A 20,923-nucleotide genomic window follows, 5' to 3' on the forward strand; every position below is an offset into this window, starting at 1 on the left:
CAAAGAAACAATTTACTGTCACTGGAAATCTGTTGATCCATTGTCATCAGTGGCTATTCTAACTAGCCTTAGCATTCGCAACAGGCTCTGCTGGCTACAGCATAGCAGGGAGCAATTCCTCATGGAGGGTGAGCCAGGAGCCCCGCCTCCTGGCTCTGATTGGTTGTTTCTAGTTAGCACTGGGAGAAGACAGATGAGCTCCCATTTTTTTCCCAGATTTTCTGTCTCATAACAAACTATGATCACATAGGTAGAGTTTCAACAAATATGTAAAAAATATATATATATATAAGTCACATACGGCATCTTTAAAGCTGTTTTAAGTGATTTTGATTAATCCTTTTTTTTTAAGTGAGCGTTTTTCCCCAGATACAAATTAAAACAATCACAAATTCCCAGGAGTTTATGTATGAGCAACATATCTTATGCACTGATTTTGGAATGCAGTGTTATAATCCTGTTTTATAATCCCAGAGCACAGCTCACCTTTCCACTCACTGCACCTGCATTTTACACGTTTGTGTTCAACGTAGGGCAACTCTGTCAGTTATTAAATGTAGTCGCTGTGACACAATCACCGGTCGCAGTTTTATTGCTGAAAATCAAAGCTTTTCTTTTCGTCTCGGGAATCTCTTTGTGTTAAGAACAGGTGGAAGATTGAAGTCTTGGTGATTGTTCCAATGTGGAAGGAGAAGGAGAGGTCAACAAGGTTTCTCCTTTGTGCTGCACGATGAATGCTGTGCAGAAGACTGTGTGGTGTTCCTACCTGCTGTACAGCGGGAAACACGAGCACACCACCAGCTGTGGCGTAGATAACCTCCAGGAGAAGAATCTGGGCCGGCCCGGGTGGGTCCAGCTTTTACACACTGAAAGTGAGGGAAGATCCACATTTTAAAAATAGGAAGCAGAGGCTTGCAGAGACAGCGTTTCTCCATGGACCTCTGATCCACTTCCTGAATTGAGGTGCAGATCAAATTTCAATCCTTCCTGCAGCTGGGAGAGACAGATAATGGTGTGAAGGAAAGCTGCTACCAGATTTCACATTCACAGATCCAGTTTTAGATTGCGATCGGTAGTAAATCTACACGAAGTTACAGGCTGGGAAAGCCTGTATGGGATCATTGTGAATCTTCAGCATCTTGTCCCAGCTGTGAGCTTCATGCAGCATTCTGTTTGGAGCTGAAAACAGCCTGCAGCTGCTGCGCTTTCAGTCCGCTGAGGTCTGGATTCAGGCCTGGAAATTCATGTCTCATACTTTCCAATTAAAGGTTTATTTATTTATTTATTTTTGCCATAACCAAATCTTCAACAAAAACAGAAAATATTAATAATAATAATAATTGTAACACTGAGAAGCTGCGTTTTGATGATTTGATGAATTAGTTTTCTGCAGGAATGAATTTGTAGTTTTGAAGGAAGTGCCATAGTGAGGCGTTTCCCCTCATAAGGCAGGATGAACCGCATGTCTCCACAGTCAGCATTATTCCAGCCAGGCTGGAAACGACCACCAGGCCTTTTGACTCATCATAGAAACTCCAACGTTAATCTGTTTTTCTTCATCAGCCCGTGTGTTTCCAGTTATTGTTCAAGTCTGCTTTCAATAAATAACAATGCAGAAGTGCTACAGATTGAAGAATGATTTTTTTTTTTCCTGCTTCCTGCTCAGAACAACACCTCTCCCCTGGTTTGATCCCTTGTTAGTGTTTTTATTTTGTTGTTGTTGTTGTGTTTTCCAGAGGTGAAGGACTATGAGCCAGCGTTCGGCTCCAAGGTGCGACAGAACCCCTATGTGGAGAGCATGAAGGACAGCGACAGACCCGACATCCCCGACAGCTGGCTCCGGCATCAGGTCAGATTTAAAGATTTAAATCAAAAGTTAAAACCACAACAGCTGATAGAAAATACATTTAAAATAAACAATGCAGGAGCACAAAGCAAAATCTAATGTAAATAAATGTGGATGAATACTGAGGTAAATGCTGCATGTTTCAGAATTGAATGTGTGTTTTTGTAAACAGCGCCGAGAAAAATGTTTTTTTCTTTGCATGTCTTCTGATTTTATTTTTATTGATTTATTTATTTATTGTTTCTTACTTGTTTTAGATCATCAATACATTTTTAGGTAAGGTTAAAAATAATCTGAGTAAATACAAAAAGTTATTTTTAGTCAGTCATCATGTCAAGAGCTTTGCCAAAAATTCAACTGCAGTACTCACTGTTTTACCCAAAGAGGGCAGCACTGAGAATTAAACAAATTTAAATAAAAAATATGATAGTTTGAACAGAAACATAAAGATATCATCCCTAACCGATTCAGGCAGTTTTTCTGCAATAAGAAAAGGTTGATTTAGGGCCGTGACGTCTAAACTCTTTGCAACATGAGCCCGAATCCCAAAGTACTCACGTATGTTGCTTTTCCAACTTAAATTGCAAAGTGGCATGTCTAACTTTCTAGACACTGGAGGGCCAAATTTGTACCATTCTTGAACTGCAGTCGGTGGCCGCACAAAATTCTTCTGAAGGCCCCGGGCCACACTTTGGACACCCCTGATTTAGAGTTCAGTTAACGCTAAAAGATCTGGCAATGAGTTGCGCTACACGCTTCTTTGGTTTACCAGCCATTTGTTCTGTAATGAAACAGGGAACGGAGAAAGAAAGAGGCTCTCAGATCTGTGCTCTACGTCTCCCTCTGCAGGGCATTTTGGCTGTCTGCACCACGATCAAGGAATGCTGGGACCACGACCCAGAGGCCCGTCTCACGGCCCACTGCGTGGCCACACGCCTCGCTGAGATCGAGGAGGAGCTGGACAAGCTGTCAAGCCGCAGCTCCTCGGCTGAGAAGATCCGATATGAGGTGCACATCCCCGTCACCATGGAGATCCCAGAGGAGGAGGTGAAGATCTCCGAAATCCAGAACATCATAGCTGCGGACTGCTCTGTGAGCGACAAGAAGTGAGGCGGGGATCTGCGGGCTCCTTCAGGGACCTTCCAGTTGGTCCGGGTTAACACGGCGGACGATGATGACGGTGGTGGTGATGAAGAACTGAGCTCTGGCGGGACCCCGACCACAGCTGGAGTCTGAGACACCGTGTTGCGTTCAGCTTTGACTCAGCCCTGGTGAACATTAGGGCTTTCATGGCTTCTAGAATGTTACAACATGTTGAAAAGCTGCAGATCCAAAAAATAAAATAAAATAAAAATAATAAATAACAAGAATGCCAATTTCTTAGGAGAATGCAGAGCCTGACAGGCTTTTCTCTGCATGATAAATAGGCCAGTTTGGATTGAACCAATCAGGTTTTACATGCATTTCGTCATGACCTCCTTCTGTATTACAGATAATAGTCATTTTCAATCATTTCTGTATATATTTTTTTCACTAATGTGCCTTAAAGTAAATTTTTCTGTGTGTACTTTGAATACCAGAGAAGTGACCTTACCACTGTTCAGTGTCCGTACCAGCAGGTTGGTTAATCAGGAGAACAGGTCAGTATATTTGTGTCTTTCTGTTTGAATGTACTTTTTAGTGTTTATACTTACTTACATGTTGTTGTTTTTTTTTCTAAACAATAAAAAGCCCACTGTGCATAGGAGACAGTAAATATACATAAATAGCAACAAAAAGGAAAAGTCATTTTATTTTTTTTTTATTTATTTATTTTTTTTGCAACTTTTCAGGATGCATGTCTTAAAATAGTGTATGTCTTCATAAACATGCATTGTCAAAGAACTTTTACCCTGTAAGTCACATGCAAGATATTATAAATCATGTATGAATTAAATATATTTACATATACTTCTCTGGTTCTGTGTTTTTCCTTTATTCATCATTATCATTACTTTAGCTCGCATTAAAAAACCTGTTGACTGGCCTTTTTCTCATCAGGTAGCAGTGTGAGAAAGACATATGTCATGCAAAATCCACCCTTCAATTTCAATTGCATATTGATGATTCCCTCATGGATAAATGGCTTCTAAACAACAAAAACCTAAACGCAGAAGTTGGAACATACAAAGTCTACGTCCAGTTCAGTGATGTGGGCATGGATGAAGCAGGGAGCTTATTTAACTCTTTCTAGGTAAAAGTGAACTCAAACAGTTAACAGCTTGTTTCCTATTAGATGAGATCCATTTTGAAAACTGAAAGCCCAGACATGAAAAAGGTGCCTGAAGTTGTAAAATATTTGAGCAAAAGTCACTGAGAAATGACTGATTTGTCTTTTTTTTTTTTTTTTTCTTTGAAAGAAAAAATCTGGTCCTCCAGAAATGCTTAAAGTATAAACATCCAGCCTGGATGGTGACCAGAAGGAAGATGAAGCCAGGCACAGTGTACAAAGCCTGAGTAGAGTAAGGAGCTCTGGACCAGTCTGATGAAAGTCACGCCATGATAAATGATCCAAACCGGACTTAAACAGATAAATGAGGCTTTCAATTTTAAACCATTGCAGTTATCAGCTCAAACCACAACAATGAGCCCTATTTGGTGGAATAAGACCGCTTTGGCATCAGCTGAAGGGTTTGGCTTTTACTAAACATGCAGTAAAAAATTGAAAGCTCTGTGTTCCCTTTTATGTGTGGTGTACTGTGAAAACACTGTGTGCTCGTAAAAAAAGAGAAGAATTTGCCTTCAAAGTCTTAGATAAATAAGAAAAGACATACATTTCTACAAAGGTTCATGTGATCACAGCTTGCTTTGAAAAGACTTGTGCATTGTTTGCTAAATCCTTCTTCAAGACTTGAATTAGAAACCCGGTCCTTCAGAAGCGGGTGAAGAACGTACATCCAGCCTGGTGAACAGACCAGGTTCAGTGGACCAAACCCTGGGAAAACACACAACTCCAGTGCAGTCAGTGTTCAGAGAGTGTTAGCCTGAACTAGCTATGCTAGTGCTTGAGCTTTTATGAAGCTAGCAACCTTTAAGCAAACTGTAAAAACAAGAAAAATACAAAAGATTCCCAAACATAAAGTGCAGCAAGTGAAAATGTTTTTTTTAACTAGCTTGGGTGTTAAAATACCTCAGATGTGTCACAGTAAAGAGAAATGTTATCAATATGAGAAACTACAAGAGCAACTAATTCTTGTCTGTGCAACAGCCAAACAGGTGACATGCCTTCACCACAGCCAGAGATGTTCAACTCATTTCTCTAAGTCAAGACTCAAGTCTTCTGAACCAATTCAGAGCCAAGTCTCAAGTAATGAAATAAACGTTTTTTCATCAAATTCATAATGTCCAGCCTGCATTGCTATGGGCTACAGGCTATGAGCTATAAGCTACAAGTTATTAGGCTTACCCCAACTTGTACCGTTTCTCTGGTTCATACAAGGCTTGACCTCATGGACGCTGTTCTTCCATGGACAATAGACTGTTGTTCTGATAGTCAAAAAGGAGTCAAATATGTTTACAGATCTATCCCTGTTTTCTTAAATAAAATGTGATATTAATGCCATGATGTCATTTTTAAGTTTGTCTACACACGTTTTTGGAAATATGGTAATGTAATCATTTTGAATGACATATTATAGATTTTCTGCCAACAACATTGTGTGTTTAACACCAGTGAAGAAACCTTTAAAGGTATATTATGATGAAAACCTATCAGACTAAATTATGTACATTAACTAACTTTGATTCAATATAAAATCAACACAAATGTACATGTAGATCCAAATTCAGATGATGGTTGAATCAACATTGATATGTCAGTTATGGTTGATTCAACATGTTAGTTACTAACCACTTTCAATGTCCAGCTTCAACGTGGATTCAGTGTTTCTGTGTGACTATATTGCAATGTTGATTCACTCATATTTCGCTATCTGGGATAACTTTAGAATTTTAAAAACTATATGCTTATTTTATTGTACTTTACTCCTCTGTAGATAAATAACTAAATATCCACAGGTTCCTCATTGATCTATATGATCAATGATAAAACAATTCATTTCTCAATTAATTGTTTTATCTTTCTTTTCTTATTCTTAATCATTTTATCACTGATATAATTATCTGTTTTGTCAGTTTTTTTTTAATGTAGTTGTTTTAAATGTGTGTCTTTAATTTTTGTCCTGTGTTTAATTACTGTAAATAATATCTGACTATATGAATACATTTTCCTGACTCCATGACTAACTGAACTCATATAGAGGACACTACACCTACATCTTTTGCTTTCATGATGCTAACATCTATTAAAGGTCAAATTGACTATTTGCTTCTGCATATTTGTAAAAAGAGAAAGGCATATTACACAGGATTGATTAATAAGTTATGTTTTATGTTTAAGTGTCAAAAACTGCCATAGGACCTTTTCCTAGTATCTTATCTGAAGAAAAACTTGGACTAGAGCCAGATTGTTCCAAGAAAACACAATATAAGGTGTCATGATAAAACTGCTTTAATGAAAACACATTAAGACAATAGTTTCAAAGTTATCCCAGCTAATATGTGAGCTCAAAACATTTTTATATAACCTGGTTTTACTTATGTCCATGAACTCTCAAAACCATTGATTCTGATTTGTTTGCAGCCCTTGGGTTCCTCTAGTTACGCTTGAAGAGGTGCCGACACATCATATCTTATCTTATCTCTCAGTGAAAGAGAGAGAACTCTACAAAACCTAACAAGTACCAAAGCAGCAGGAGAGAATTTCAGATGAGTGTGTGTCTTCCCAGTAATTGGTTTGTGTTAGTGGCCAGACTTTATTGCAGGTTGCAAACGACTCAAGACGGGCCATGTCATGTTCAAGGCCTTTCTTGCTCCTTAATGATTTTATATTCACAAATGTCTGATAAAGGTGACAGGTTCCAAAAAAAAATTTAACTCTTTGATTCTGATCAAAGGTCAGTCTAAGTTCATATTAGGCTTTAGCAGGAGAAGGCTTAATACATATATAAATATATATATTTGTACAGCTCTGGAATAAATGAAGAGCCCACTGCACTGAGCCCCATTGAAAACCTCCTGGTTATTCCACCAAATACTGATTTCTGAGTTAGAACATTAGTATTGTTGTTTCTAAATCAATGGTTCCAAATGATTTTCTTCTGGGACACCCTATGGGTTACAATAAATTCCCCCCAAAAAAGGAAAAAAAAAGTCTACTGGCCACACACATCCTTCAGCCAGACATAAACCTATACATATATTTTGTTTTCAAACTTCACTGAAGTTTATTTCACACTTCAGGTTGCAACAAAACAAACTACAAACCATATTTACAGTGAAACACTTTTGTGTAACTGAGGGGAGCTGGACAACTGAAGAGAACCCATGGAGAGCGAGTCACAGCAGAGAGGCAGCAGAATAAACGGACGAGATTCCTGTGGGATGTTGTCATATTTTGCAGTGTGGGAAAAGATCACATGTGAAGCAGCTGACTGACTTAAAGTTCATTTCTCCCGATTTTCTTTATGTTTCACAGCACTAGCTGCATTTCCATTACCTATAAAATTGAGCAAATTGAAATTATGAAAATAAATTAATTTAATGGAAAAACACCAACTTAAAATCATTTTATGATAAAAAAAAAAGTTTTTGTGCTAGGAAGAGGAGGTTTTCAGCCATGTTGAAATAGATGTTTTATACGAAACTGCAAAGGTAAAACTTTTTTCGCACGGCAATCCAATCCAATCCACCGGATGTTACTACTGGTGAAAACAACGAAGACCACAGTAAGTAGCCGGATGGTGAGGGTTTGTTTAAGTTTTTCCAGACAATGAGCAGCTGGCCCCATCACAGCTCTCACAGTTCAGAAAACGCTGTGTCATTCCAATCCACAGCTCTTCTGTAAATTCACGGACTATAATCTTCTCAAAATGCTGTCTACAAGATGCTCCCAAGTGGGCGGAGTTTGTTGCTCAAACGCATGAATAAGATGCCGACGTTTCCTCTGAGATGATGAGTGCTGAATTATGAATATGTAAATATTTACATCCGGTTTTTCCATGTTTTTTAATGACCTATTGAGTGAGCAAACACATTTCTGTGTGACTTTAATTTAATTTTGCAACATTTCAATTGCGAAATTGTGTTTTTGTGCATATTGGTAATGGAAACACAGCTAGAGTGGAACCTGACACTGAAAGTATCGCCATAACAACAAGAAGTCATCACCCACTGAACTGAAGTTTTTCTCAGATAACATGACCTTTGGTCTCTCCCCAGTCTTCCAGACAAGGTCACCAATGGACTATATTGCCTGGATCTCCCTTTCTTTTCTATACTTATCATTTGAATACCCCATGTGACTGATATTGACAGATTCTTAGATTCATTAACTTCCCTCAGTACAGTCACTTTCAGTAACTTTCCATCCTGAATGAGAGGGGCAATGTTCAGTTTAGGGATCCCGTGGCACAGCAGCGTTTCACCGACTGAAAGAAGATTGCACAACCTTAGGTTAGACTGCAGCTTTGAGTGGATTTGTGTCGTCTACGTGTCTTTCACTTCTCCCTGCATCAAAATGTCCAGAGTTCAAAGTTCAAACAAAAAAAACATAAGCTCAGTCATTGGATCTGGAGCAAAATTAATTTTACATATTGCTTGACTGGAGGATAGAAAGATTAAAATCCTGAAGAATGATATGCAGCTTAGAAGTTTTCATGATACTGTAGTTTGTTTTATTTGTATTTTTTCAAGCCTTTTGTGATGCTTCTTTGTTGAAGGTCATCAAGTGCAAAATGTTCAATGATTAGCCAGAGCTTCATTTATGGACTGAAATCTTTCAAACAGCTTTAAAGTGGAGAGCGGCCAGCAGAGGTGTTCAGGGCTAATTAATGCTGATAGCGCCCATTTGGTTTCTGCACCTCCAGCAACCAATTTGTTTTTATCACTGCTGTAATTATGTGCACATCTCTAAGCAGTTATGGTTCGATGTGTCATAAATATCTGTTACTACTCTCCAGTCTCCTGCTTCTGCTTGAAATGCAAATATATTTATTTGTATGCGAGTAAATTTTGTTTCAAAAAATCATTCTTGTGTGATAATTATACATAGCATTACATAAAACTGTAAATTCACATGTAATCAGAAAAAATGGTGGCATGGTAGAGTTTCCTGGTGGTTTAGTGTTCACATGGATCAGTGGGAAATTCCATGACATCAGGACAGTCCAACCTTCTGTCTGTATATATAGAGGCATCTTACTGTAAGTGTGTATTGGGCTGCAGGCAGCAACAATTACAGTTGCATCAATCTGACGATCAAAGTATGGAGAGACACATGAACGGTGAGTTCTACAAAACACAACTTTGTTCATTGAATTTTTTTCTCTAATTTAATTCATTCATTTACTTGGTGTGCATAACAAAAGCTATGGAAGAAAAAAAGTAAGATTTAAAGTAAGACTTTTTTCTCAGAATTACGACTTTAATGCTAGATTAGTCCGAATGTTTTGGGGGAAAAGTCTAAATTCTGAGATCAAAGTAAGAATTTTTTTATTTTTTGGATAGGCCCTGATCCTGTGAGATCAGAAGATTGTGTCTTCTGTGAAGGAAGCTCATTTCGGCAGCATGTCCAATGGATTTTGTTCTTTAAATCACAATCCACATCTCATTAACAGGTTATGAGATGGTACTATAATATTTTTATAGTACCAAAATATTATTTGGTACTATAATATTTTGACATTATAGTATCAAATAATGTCAAAATATACTTGTATGTCTTCATAGTTAACAAGCATTCACAAGCATATGATCATTTCTGGTTTTTTGCAGTAAAAAACAGTGGAGGAATCCATCAAATGACTTAAAGAAAATGATTTAAAAAATCTTTAAATCTTATTTTACAAGTCAGTAGTAAAATCCTTACACTATTTGTTGGCACAATTGACACAAGTGATTTCTCCTTGTGGAAAGATGATATGGAATTTTATTTGCATCCTGAACAGAGATCAGCCTTTCCTGCAGCATTGCACCTTCAGTCTGGGTGTTTGCGTGTGTGTGTGTGTGTGTGTGTGTGTGTGTGTGTGTGTGTGTGTGTGTGTGTGTGTGTGTGTGTGTGTGTGTGTGTGTGTGTGTGTGTGGGTGTGTGTGTGTGTGTGTGTGTGTGTGTGTGTGTGTGTGTGTGTGTGTGTGTGTGTGTGTGTGTGTGTGTGCGGTGTGTTTTTATATTATAATTCTAATCTAAGGATATGTTACTGCTTCTTGTGGGGACATTTTCTTGATCCCCATGAGGTGAAATACTTTTTTTGGGTTAGGGGTTAGGTCTGGGTAAGGGTTAGGTATGTGATGATTAGGGGTAGGGTAAAGGTTAGGCTGCAGAAAATGAACATAAGTCAATGCTATGTCATGAAAACATGACTGTGAGTGTGTGTGTGTGTGCGTGTGTGTGTGTGTGTGTGTGTGTGTGTGTGTGTGTGTGTGTGTGTGTGTGTGTGTGTGTGTGTGTGTGTGTGTGTGTGTGTGTGGGTGTGTGTGTGTGTGTGTGCGTGCGTGTGTGGGTGGGTTGGTGTGCGTGTGTGTGCATGTGGGGGTGTGCGCGTGTGCGTGTGTGTGTGTGTTGTGTGTGGGGGGGGTGTGCGTGTGTGTGTGTGTGTGGTTGGTAGTGTGCTTGTTTATATAAGGTTTTCCATAAATTCATATGAATTTGTATGTTATTAACTTTAAAGGTCAGACCACCGTGGGAGAGCTGATGAACCCAGAAAAAGGCTCTCCAGGTGCTGTTGAGGACATGGAGGCTGCAGAGAGCTTCATCCAACAAGCCATGGAAATAATCCTCCAAGAGGCCGTGAAGAAAGCAACCAATGTCAAAGAGAAGGTAAAACTATGTTCTTCCTTCCTGCTCCTTAGCATTTATTGCAGTGCTACAAAGTATACAGGATGTGTGACAGTAAAAGTTGGCCTCTGTTAAATAGGTGTGTGAGTGGCGCTCCCCTGAGCAGCTGAAGGAGCTGCTGGATCTCGAGCTCAAAGACACGGGAGAGTCTGAGTCCAAGATCCTGCAGTGCTGCAGGGACGCCATCAGATACAGTGTGAAGACTGGTAACTGAGTGAAATGTACTTATTTTGTATGCTTAATAACATAAACATGAAGATGCAGGTGAACTGAACTGAATATTCTTCATTGATCAATGAAGAATATTCAGTTATGTTAAGATATGTTAACTTCAAGTACTTTGAAGTTAACATATCTTAATGTTAACTTCAAAGTACTTTAACATTAAGATAGAATAATAAAATGTATCAAATAAAATGTATAAATTTAATTTGACTGATCTTTCTGCCATAAGCTGGGCGATAGCTGAGCACTGAGCTCAGGGAAGCGAGGCCCACAGTACCTTAGATGTTGTTTTGACAAAAAACACAGAGCAGGAGGTCAATCTGAGAGTCAAAAGGTTTCCTGAAGTCACAAGGTGCTGCTGTAGGTTGGTGTTTCAGACAGGGAGACGTGTCAACCAGTCGATAAGCTCCATCATCTTATACATAGATCAGTGTTTCTCAACCTTTTTTGTGCCAGCGCCCCTCTAGCCTTTATCCAGGTCCCTCACCGCCCCCCACCAAAGAATTTGTAGGCTACTTTGCATTGACTATTATTTTATTATTAATATTACTATCGCTATTGTAGATGTTTTGATTTTTATGCTTGTTTCTGTATTTATCATCAAAAATAATTTCCCAGAGAACAAAAAAGCCATGTGAATAGAAATTATTTTCACAAGTGTCTACGAAAAATGCAATGAACATTCAGCTTAAACAGCAGCCAGTCAGAGTGGAAAAAATATTCTTGTTCTGTGCCATGTTAAATATTACACAAAATGACCAGATAAAAGATGTACAACATGCCAGTTTAAACTTTGAACTATTTGCAAAACGACTGAGCTCTGCAACATTAAAACATGGATAGAACTGTAACTACATTAATCATAGCTCTTCTCTGCAGTGTTTGTCAGTTTCTGGTGGTGCAGCTCTGTGCTGCCTTCAGGAGAATGGGACATCGGAATACCATCCATAAAATTTCACCCACATGGCATTTAGTGTGCAAACCAGAGCTTTCAGTGGAAAAATAAAAGTTCCAGGTCCTTTTAATGCCATGCAAATATGAGACAGAAACATGGATTATATCTTTACATAAACCTGTCTATTGATTTATAGATTAATAGTTTTACTGGATAGAAATTACCAAGAACAAATCTGGTTCTTAATCAAATCCTAATGAGTCAAATTGAAACTGTCATGGAGTCATCAGCCTCATGACATTAACACTGACATGAAAAATAATATTGAAGAAATAAATATATCAAATCTAATTAAAAACATAAATAAGTGATCAGTTCTTTACTGTTATGGTCTGTAAGATATATTTATTCTCAGTATTAGATGTGGTCTCAACAAACCCATAACATTTCAACAATATTATTTTACCTTTTATCTGGAAATAGTGTCTGTTTATTCTTGCCATACATCCATCCATCCATCCATCCATTTTCTTGACACCCTTGTCTCTCAGTGGGGTCAGGAGGGTTGCTGGTGCCCATCTCCAGCTAACGTTCCAGGCGAGAGGCGGGGTACACCCTGGTCCAGACACCCAATCTGTCGCAGGGCAACACAGAGACACACAGGACAAACAACCATGCACACACACACTCACACCTGGGGGCAATTTAGACAGACCAATTAACCTTCTTGCCATACAGTCCTCTGTATTAATTATTGCTCGAAATGTCTTGCCATACCAGTTTATTCCTTTGTGTTACTTTAGTTTCTTAGTTTATTCTTGCATTTTGTTCTTCATTCATTTCCATTTAGTTTCCTGTGATTAGTATTATCCTCTCTTGGTTTATTGCTATGTCCACTTTAGTTTCTTTCCTGTTGCTACATTTATTTTATTGTTTATTGACCATCAGTAATCTTCACTCATCACCTGCTAATCGTCATGTGTTTCACATCATGTGTTGATTTTTCACTGTTCAGAGTCGGATTCTGTTTTTATGCCATAATTCACATCTAGTTCATCGCTCCGTTTTATGACCCGCTTCTCCTATTTCAGAGTTTTGCGCAATGTGCGTGTCGTTTTTTTTTTTTTTTAGTCCCTAAGGTGCAGGGCGGTCGGGAAGCGTATCGATGGGGAAAAGGCAGACTGAAATAAACATTTTAAAACAACGGAAACAATTTCGGTATTCTGATTATTGAAATTTAAAAGTGCTATGGTACCGTTCACACCCGTTTCATACCGGACCACTTACAGCACCGGTGTTAACGCTATAAAATGAACGCTCTCTATTGTGGTATCACCCATGGAGGGATTTCTTTATTTAAATTGGTTCATTTTTCAGAGGGATAGCAGGAGAACAGAGTTGCGCCAAAAGCTACAAACACTGACTAAAAGAAGAGCTGCCATTGATACAGTTGCAGCCAAGCATGATTTAATGTTACACAATACAGTTTTACCAAGTTGCTCAAAGTCTAAACTGGTATTGTTGTGCATTTAAGGTGTAAAGTTTACCTTCGACCAAACGCCCCCCAAAGGAATCTCAGCGCCCCCCTTTTGTATGAATTTCCGCCAGCGCGTCCTGCCGTCGTCTGAGAACCGCTATTATAGATGCTCATTTTCACCTCTACAGGTCATCCTCGTTTCTTCAACCAGTTGTTTGCAGGGTTGGAGCCTCATTCCATGGTGGCTAGCTTCATCATTGAGGCAATAAAAACCAGCCAGTGAGTGATACAGCATCATGTTATAGGCCTCATGAAAAAAAATGCACCATTGGTTTTACATAGTATTATAGCCAGTCTGCATTATTCCATGAAATTCCATCAGGTACACATATGAGATGGCACCGGTCTTCACTCTGATTGAGGATGCTTTACTGAAGACCATGATGAAGCTGATTGGATGGGAGGAGGGAGGCGACGGACTCTTTAATCCTGGTTCGCATAGCAGCATTATTTCTGTCATATGTTGAGTCATAATGGCCTTTATCGGAATCTTTATTCCTGTTTCTGACAAACGCTGCTCTTTCTGGGTTTACTTTCTCCTCCAGGAGGCTCCATGTCCAACATGTATGCTGTGAATTTAGCTCGGTATCGTTACTGTCCAGATTTCAAAGAGATCGGGATGTATGCTTCTCCACGACTGGTCATGTTGACGTCTCAGGAGGTATGATTCTACAGAAACCTGTCAGAAAACTTAGACTTTAGATTAGTTTTGTTTTGCAAGCATTCCAATGCTGTTGACCAAGCAGGAAGGAAAGCCATCATGAAGAACCTTTGTCAATATTACCTCTCCATGAGGCTTCATTGGCAAATGCAGTTGAACCTAGATATATACATTGGAAAAGTAGACATGACGTTTTTCTAACTGTTTGACATTGAATCAGACTAAAATTTTCCAGTCTAAAGTCAGGTAGGATCATAAAAACTGCTTTTGTTTGCTATTTGCCATAATAAGCACATTAGGGTAGCTATTGCCTTCCTATGCGATTCTGATTGATTCTCATCTACCCCCACTGCTCTGTCTGGGATTTCTCCCACAGAGCACAGGTCTTCCAGTAGAATTTAATTTGATCATCAAACAGAAAGCAGCATTGTGAACAATGAGATCAATTTTCTGCTCTGTTTTAGAATTGTTCTCTATCTATGATTGTAGCTTAGCAATGACAGGAAGGAAGTGAAGGAAGCTGTTCAGTTCGTGTTTTCAACACTTCCACATATTGAGCAGTTAAAGTCAGATCAAGAGGAACTTTTAAGGAGAATATTATTGCTGGGAAAGATGTTGTTCGACTTGACACTTCTGTCTTTGCAGTGGGGGATGGCTGCTTACATAGCACTCCGTTTCTAGTAGACTTGACACATGACATACCTCCAGGCCAAATGTTAGCGATTGGGTAAAATTTAGTGCACACCTCCAGGAAGCAATTGTTTCTCAAGAGCTGAGGATCCAAACCTTCTGGGCGAAGCAAAGCGTAGAACAAGGGGCTGGTTTTTAGCAGGTTACCACCACAGCGAAAGCAAAAAGCTTTGTGAGGATGCTAATTAAAGCTGGTAAAAGAGGGTCATTATTTATAGTAGAACAAGTCCTGTACTGGCAATCGCTGACTCAGCATAAAAGAAGCAATTACTTCAAAACCAGCACAAAAAGTTATCGTATTTGCTTTCTTGTGTTGGTGAAAAAAATCTCATTGAAATTTTTTTCACCAACTTCAATAATTATTAAGACTTCAATAAAGTTCTTGAAGTGTTTGGCCGTATTGACCAACTTTTGGTTGAAAGAAAAGGGGAAACTACATTGTCCCAACCTCAAAGTAACACACATCATTTTATGTGTGTTATTTAATGAAATGTGTTTTTACAAAATATGTATTTCAGTTCCACAATCTTGGCTTAAAAAAAGTGAAGAAAGCTGGTGAAAATACATTTTCACAGCATCATATGTTAACAGTGGAGAGAAAGACGTAACTCTTGATCCCACTGGTGAAATATATTAGGGTTATTTAGTTGCCCTTCAGTCAGATAAACAGTTTCTTGTTATTTTAAATAAAATACAAGTATAGAAAAGTAAGCGTTGCAAATATTTTGATTCCTAAGCAATGTTATCATTTTCAGGGTCATTACTCCATCGCTAAGGCAGCAGCTTTACTGGGTTTTGGCACTAAGAACGTTTATGTGGTTCCCTCTGATAACAGGTAAGCTGTTCCTGACACTTTCTGACCCTCTTTCAAGCATTATTTCTGAAAAAGCAAAGACAAAAGTAATTTGTAAGGGGTAAACACTTTTACTTGGCACCGTAAAATTAAACACAAGGTAATTATAGATGTAATTCAAAAATGAATGAGCCAATTGAACAAAATAGTTTTCTTAAACTAAGAAATAGGAACATTATTGTATAAAATGTACTTTTTGAGCTTTACACCATGTTATAATTTTATTGCCTCTCAACAACATACTTTGCTTTGATTCTTTTATGCATGTTTAAGAAATTCTTGAATCTCCCATGGCAACCATTCAGGTGTGCAAAACACCTATCGGGCCTGAGCTAGCCAGCTGCAATTAGCAAACAGCTGGTGGAAATGCTTATCTGTTACTTCACATTGTGACGCTGTAAAAACGTTGTTAAAGGGTTAATAGAGGAGCCATGTTGTGATGACTTCCTGAAGGCGGAGTTTCATAAAGAACAGGAATTTTTGAAGAGATACAGGCCAATTTCAAGACGTTAAATTATGAAGTCAAATTTCTTTTAAGTCATATTTGACATATGCAGTATTTTTGTCACAACCGAAGGTAACATAGCTACTTTCTTGTGCTGCAGAATGATACTATATGGCTGGAAAGCACATAATACTGCCCCCATAGATAAGATTATCTGCTCCATAGGTTGATTACTGTAAAACAGGGTAGCTTGTTCCTAGTAAAAAGGTGTTGGTTGGTGCTCCACTTTTAGACAAACTATGGCATTTTTGTTACTATAACTAAAACAAGAACAATCCAAGCAAAGATTTAACACTACTAGACTACTAGAGGTGTCACTACTAGACTACTACAGAGAACCTTGAAAAAAAAATTCTCATTGAAATTAACATTGTTTTAAAATGGCTTGTTTGATCTTAAACCATATATTCCCTCCTTTTCAGGGGAAAAATGATTCCATCTGCTCTGGAAGAAAAAATACAGCTGGCAAAAAGTGAGGTGAGCCACCCAGCTTATTTGTGTGTATGCGCGTGTGTGTGTGTGTGTGTGTGTGTGTGTTTGTGTGTGCGCGTGTGTGTGCGTGCGTGCGTGTGCGTGTGCGTTTGCGTGCGTGTGTGTGTGTGTGTGTGTGTGTGTGTGTGTGTGTGTGTGTGTGTGTGTGTGTGTGTGTGTGGGTGTGTGTGTGTGTGTGTGGATGAGGGGTGGCTTTACTTTTTGCATCTTACATATGTCTGCATGTTTGCACACACGTGTCTCTTCAGGGTGCAGTTCCTTTCTTCGTAAATGCCACTGCTGGAACAACAGTGCTTGGCGCGTTTGATCCTATCGATGAGATCGCCGACATCTGCGAGAAGCACAACCTGTGGCTTCATGTGGATGTGAGCTGCTACACTGGTTTATTACCCCAGGTCTCCACAGCAGCTCACATTATCATTGTATTTTTATTTTCCTCAGGCATGCTGGGGTGGAGGCGCTCTCGTGTCGAAGAAGCACAAGCACTTGTTAAAAGGCATCCAGAGGTGAGCAGCAGCGCTGTCAGTGGGTTTTTTGTGCCCACTTGGGTCACACGTATGTAGATGAATGCATCTGTTATGGGCTGGAGCTCCACTCCCTAAAGATCTCACTTAGAAAGATTATAAACAACCAGAGTTTTTTATTATTCTCCCCCCAAATGACAGATAATAAACATCACACTAATTAAGTATTAGCTATAAAAACATTCTGAGTTCTGAACTAGCAGAATAAGATGACTCCCTCTGGAGGATACATCCTAACAGCATGGCATGGTCTTAAAAGTGACTCAACCATTCAGCTAAAACTTGAGATTTACTGTTTTTGTTTGTTCCTGATTAGAGTCAATTCTGTTGCCTGGAACCTTCACAAAATGCTGATGGCTACCCTGCAGTGCTCAGCCTTCCTGGTCCGAGACAAGAGTGTAAGAGAGCATGTTTATAACCTGATCTGTTGCAGAGGTATTTTTTAAAAAGTTACTATAATGGAGGCAACAATCTGCATTTTTGTACTAAGGTAAAACACTATTTTAGCTCCCCTAAAGTCGAATATTTTTCATAACAGTATTCAAGCTTTTTTTTCTCTCTTTTTACCAGTGTCTCCTTCAGCGCTGCCACTGTGCTGGAGCTTCATACCTCTTCCAGCAGGACAAGTTCTACGATGTGAGCTATGACACTGGGGACAAGTCGGTCCAGTGCAGCAGGAAGCCAGACGCCTTCAAGTTCTGGCTCGTGTGGAAAGCTGTAGGCACCAGAGAGCTGGAGTACAGGGTGGACAGGGCCCTGGCTTTGGCCCGGTGAGTCCTGGGAAGAGGAGTCTGGGATAGTTTACTTTTCTTACAGAGAGTTATATACAGTGTTGAATGTAGAGGGGTACTGTCGAGTACTGTGTACCCCTAAAAGATTTAGCGGGGGTACGCAGTACCTGCAAGAGAGGGGAGCGGCTCTCTGCTGTAAAAAATCAGTGGGTTCACTGTGCAGCCGTGACTGATTAGTCACGTTCGTGTCATCATTCAGTTTGTTAAGAAAAAGTTTTCTAAGTAAACCCAGCAGATTGCATCAAGTTATTGACTCGCAGCAATTCACCATACTGGGCATGTATGTAGCCACAGTGGAGAGGAAATCTCCCCTTTAACAGGAAGAAACCTCCAGCAGAGCCACAACCTGGCCCACTGTAAACAATTTGACTTTAAGAAGTCAGATCATACACACCACTCTCTTCTGATTTTAAATCTTCTTTGTGATGCAGGTATCTCGCACAAGAGATCAAAAAAAGAGAAGGATTCAGTTTGGTAATAGAGGTAGGTTTTTCTTTCAACCAATATATGTATAATTCCTGATGTATTCATTGAGGTAGTTATTTGTAAAAGTTATCAGATATGTGACAAATTTCCATGTCTAAACTATTTCATTTTGGAAAAAAAAAATTGTAATTCACAGCCTGAGTTTGCAAATGTTTGCTTCTGGTACATTCCACCGAGTCTGAGGAACCTTCCAGAAAGCCCCGAGCTGTGGAAGAAGCTACACACTGTAAGGAGTCTGTTTTTAATATGCTGGCATATGAAGGTTACATTAACTTCAGCAGATTTGTTCAGCTAGAGCTGCAGTATGCAACTTTCATTAAAAAAATATGGCTTTTACATATTTGTTAAAACTATCACAATGTTGTGACAGATAATCTGTGAAGAGTTTGATTTCCTCCACCTCCTCCCTTTGCTCCAACTGAAAACAACCAATCAGAGCCAGTAGGCGGGTCTTCGTGCTGTCACTCATCTCATGTACTCACTGCTAAATGTGCTAATGGTGGAGAAACTATTTACCATTACTGGAAAACTGTTTAACTGCCATCTTCAGTGGCCATGCTAACTAGCCTGAGCATCCACAACAGACTATGCTAGCTTCAGCGTAGCAAAAAGTAAGGGCAAAGGAGGTCTTTTTCTCACAGATTATCTCATACCATAGAGACAGTTTCATCAAATATGTAAAAAAAAAAATGTGTTTATAAAAGTTACTGCAGCTTTAATCCTTGAATCATGTTGGTGAACAGCAAATTATGCTTTTTCTTACACGAGCCTCTGCTGGTTTTTTTAGCTGAGTTAGATGGTAAAACATAAGAACTGCTTTTACTCATCTTTTAGGACCATGAAGCCAATGTTTAGCAAACAGTCCATGTTTTTTAAGCATGCGATCCTCAGTCTTTCATTCCTGAACCAGACCTCTGCTGGAACCAGTCTGTAAGTGTAAAAATTAGACAGTGAAAGTTGTAGCCTCTCTCCTTCGCCTGCAGGTGGCGCCAGTAGTTAAGGAGCGTATGATGAAGTCTGGCAGTATGATGATTGGATATCAGAAGCATGTAGACAAGCCCAACTTCTTCCGGATGGTGGTGATCAGCCCTCAGGTGAGCAGGCAGGATTTGGATTTTGTCCTGGATGAGATACACAGCCTGGGAAAGGACTTGTGATCCAGGACGGGTTTCCATCAAGAGCTTTTATTCATCCTCTGTGGATGGACTTTAAAGGTCCATCATTTTCTGGAAGCTAAAGGAATTGACAGAAGCTGTAGTCGTAACAATGGACTGTACCATCACCTGGATCCTGCAAAGAGATCTGATGATCTGCACATATGCAACAAATTTTGTACTTTTTATCCATGCAAAAGCAATAGAGGAGCTATAATTCCCCAAAATTGTCAAACCACAAAAATGTATTAAATGTGTTTGTCTAGTCTATAAATTTGATGTATTTTAAATGTTGACATGTTTGAACATTTTGTATGCACACTGAACACCACTGTTTCCTTTTTATATTCATTGTGTTGTGCCTTCATTTCCATTATTTTTGTGCTATTTTATTGAGTTTACTTGTAGTATTAGTTATTGTTTTTCCATTAAAGGTTTTGCAAAACAGCACTAACTTATGAAGTTTAAGTGTTCATCCTCGCATCAAACAGTAGCTGTGTTTCTATTAACTGTTTACGTTTTAATGATGTAAAGCCCCCCGGAAACGTCCCAGTTAAACGACGTTTAACTAAAGTTCTACGGGGTTTAGAGTCCGAGTTGACTGCGTTCAACTAAAAACCTGGAGGTTGGAGTCCTTGTCAAACGATGTTTTTGACTAAAGTCCCAAAGGGTTTGAGTCCCAGTTAAACGATGTTTAACTGAAGTCCTAAAAGGGGTGTGGGTTTTAATGTTTTTGTCTTTTTTTAAAATCTCTTTCTCTTTCTCACTGTTTATTCACCGTCACATGCTGTTTTTATTTTAATTATGTAAAGCACTTTGAAATGTCTTGCTGCTGACATGTGCTGTACAAATAAAATTTGATTGATTGATTGATTAACCATAAAATTGCTCAAATTGAAATTCAGAAATAAATTTTCTTAATGTAAATATGTTTGACATCAGACCTCTTTTATTAGCTACCCACACTTATGCTGGATTACAGTCAAAACTGTAGAAAGTTACTGTACAGCTTAAGACAGAGATGCTGAAATCAGAAGTATGGTCAGCCTCCAGTTTCCTACAGTTGTCCGGTTCATCAAAGCCCTCATAATTATCATCATCAGAATAATTACTGTCAGGCACATCACTGACAGCAATGATCAGGCATATGTTTACTGAAGGGCTTACAGCTTCACCTTCAGAAGCTGTTGCCATAACAGCAGCAGCTGCAATTTGTACTTGTACAGTTTTTATCTATGTTTATATAGCACAGTGTAAAATATCCAAATGTTAGAGGTCACTAAAATAACCATTATTAAATAGATACAATTCTGAAGTACATGAATAAGTTGT

At 38.9% G+C, this 20,923-nt stretch overlaps 2 protein-coding genes across 3 annotated transcripts in view; both read left to right on the top strand.

Moving 5' to 3' along the window:
• The window catches only part of tgfbr2b (transforming growth factor beta receptor 2b), a 38,413-nt gene extending 34,617 nt beyond the window's left edge, over positions 1-3,796 (top strand). For both annotated transcript variants that reach the window (XM_017305089.2, XM_008411087.3), the window contains exons 9-10: positions 1,737-1,849; positions 2,696-3,796. In XM_017305089.2, coding sequence (XP_017160578.1) covers positions 1,737-1,849; positions 2,696-2,956 — 374 coding nt within the window. In that variant the 3' untranslated portion in view covers positions 2,957-3,796. The remainder of the gene's footprint in view (positions 1-1,736; positions 1,850-2,695) is intronic.
• Positions 3,797-9,105: 5,309 nt separating this feature from the next.
• On the top strand, positions 9,106-20,303 carry LOC103465887 (acidic amino acid decarboxylase GADL1-like). Its single transcript, XM_008411088.3, has 15 exons — positions 9,106-9,228; positions 10,612-10,760; positions 10,858-10,984; positions 13,564-13,654; positions 13,758-13,867; positions 13,981-14,096; positions 15,542-15,621; positions 16,567-16,621; positions 16,885-17,001; positions 17,078-17,142; positions 17,477-17,558; positions 17,731-17,930; positions 18,383-18,434; positions 18,574-18,663; positions 19,421-20,303. The coding sequence occupies exons 1-15, from the start codon at positions 9,210-9,212 to the stop codon at positions 19,592-19,594; spliced, it is 1,527 nt and encodes a 508-aa protein (XP_008409310.3). The 5' UTR covers positions 9,106-9,209; the 3' UTR covers positions 19,595-20,303.
• Positions 20,304-20,923: the final 620 nt, after the last annotated feature.

Source organism: Poecilia reticulata, chromosome 16, assembly GCF_904066995.2.
Source record: "Poecilia reticulata chromosome 16, P_reticulata-male-v2, whole genome shotgun sequence".
NCBI classification, from domain to species: domain Eukaryota; kingdom Metazoa; phylum Chordata; class Actinopteri; order Cyprinodontiformes; family Poeciliidae; genus Poecilia; species Poecilia reticulata.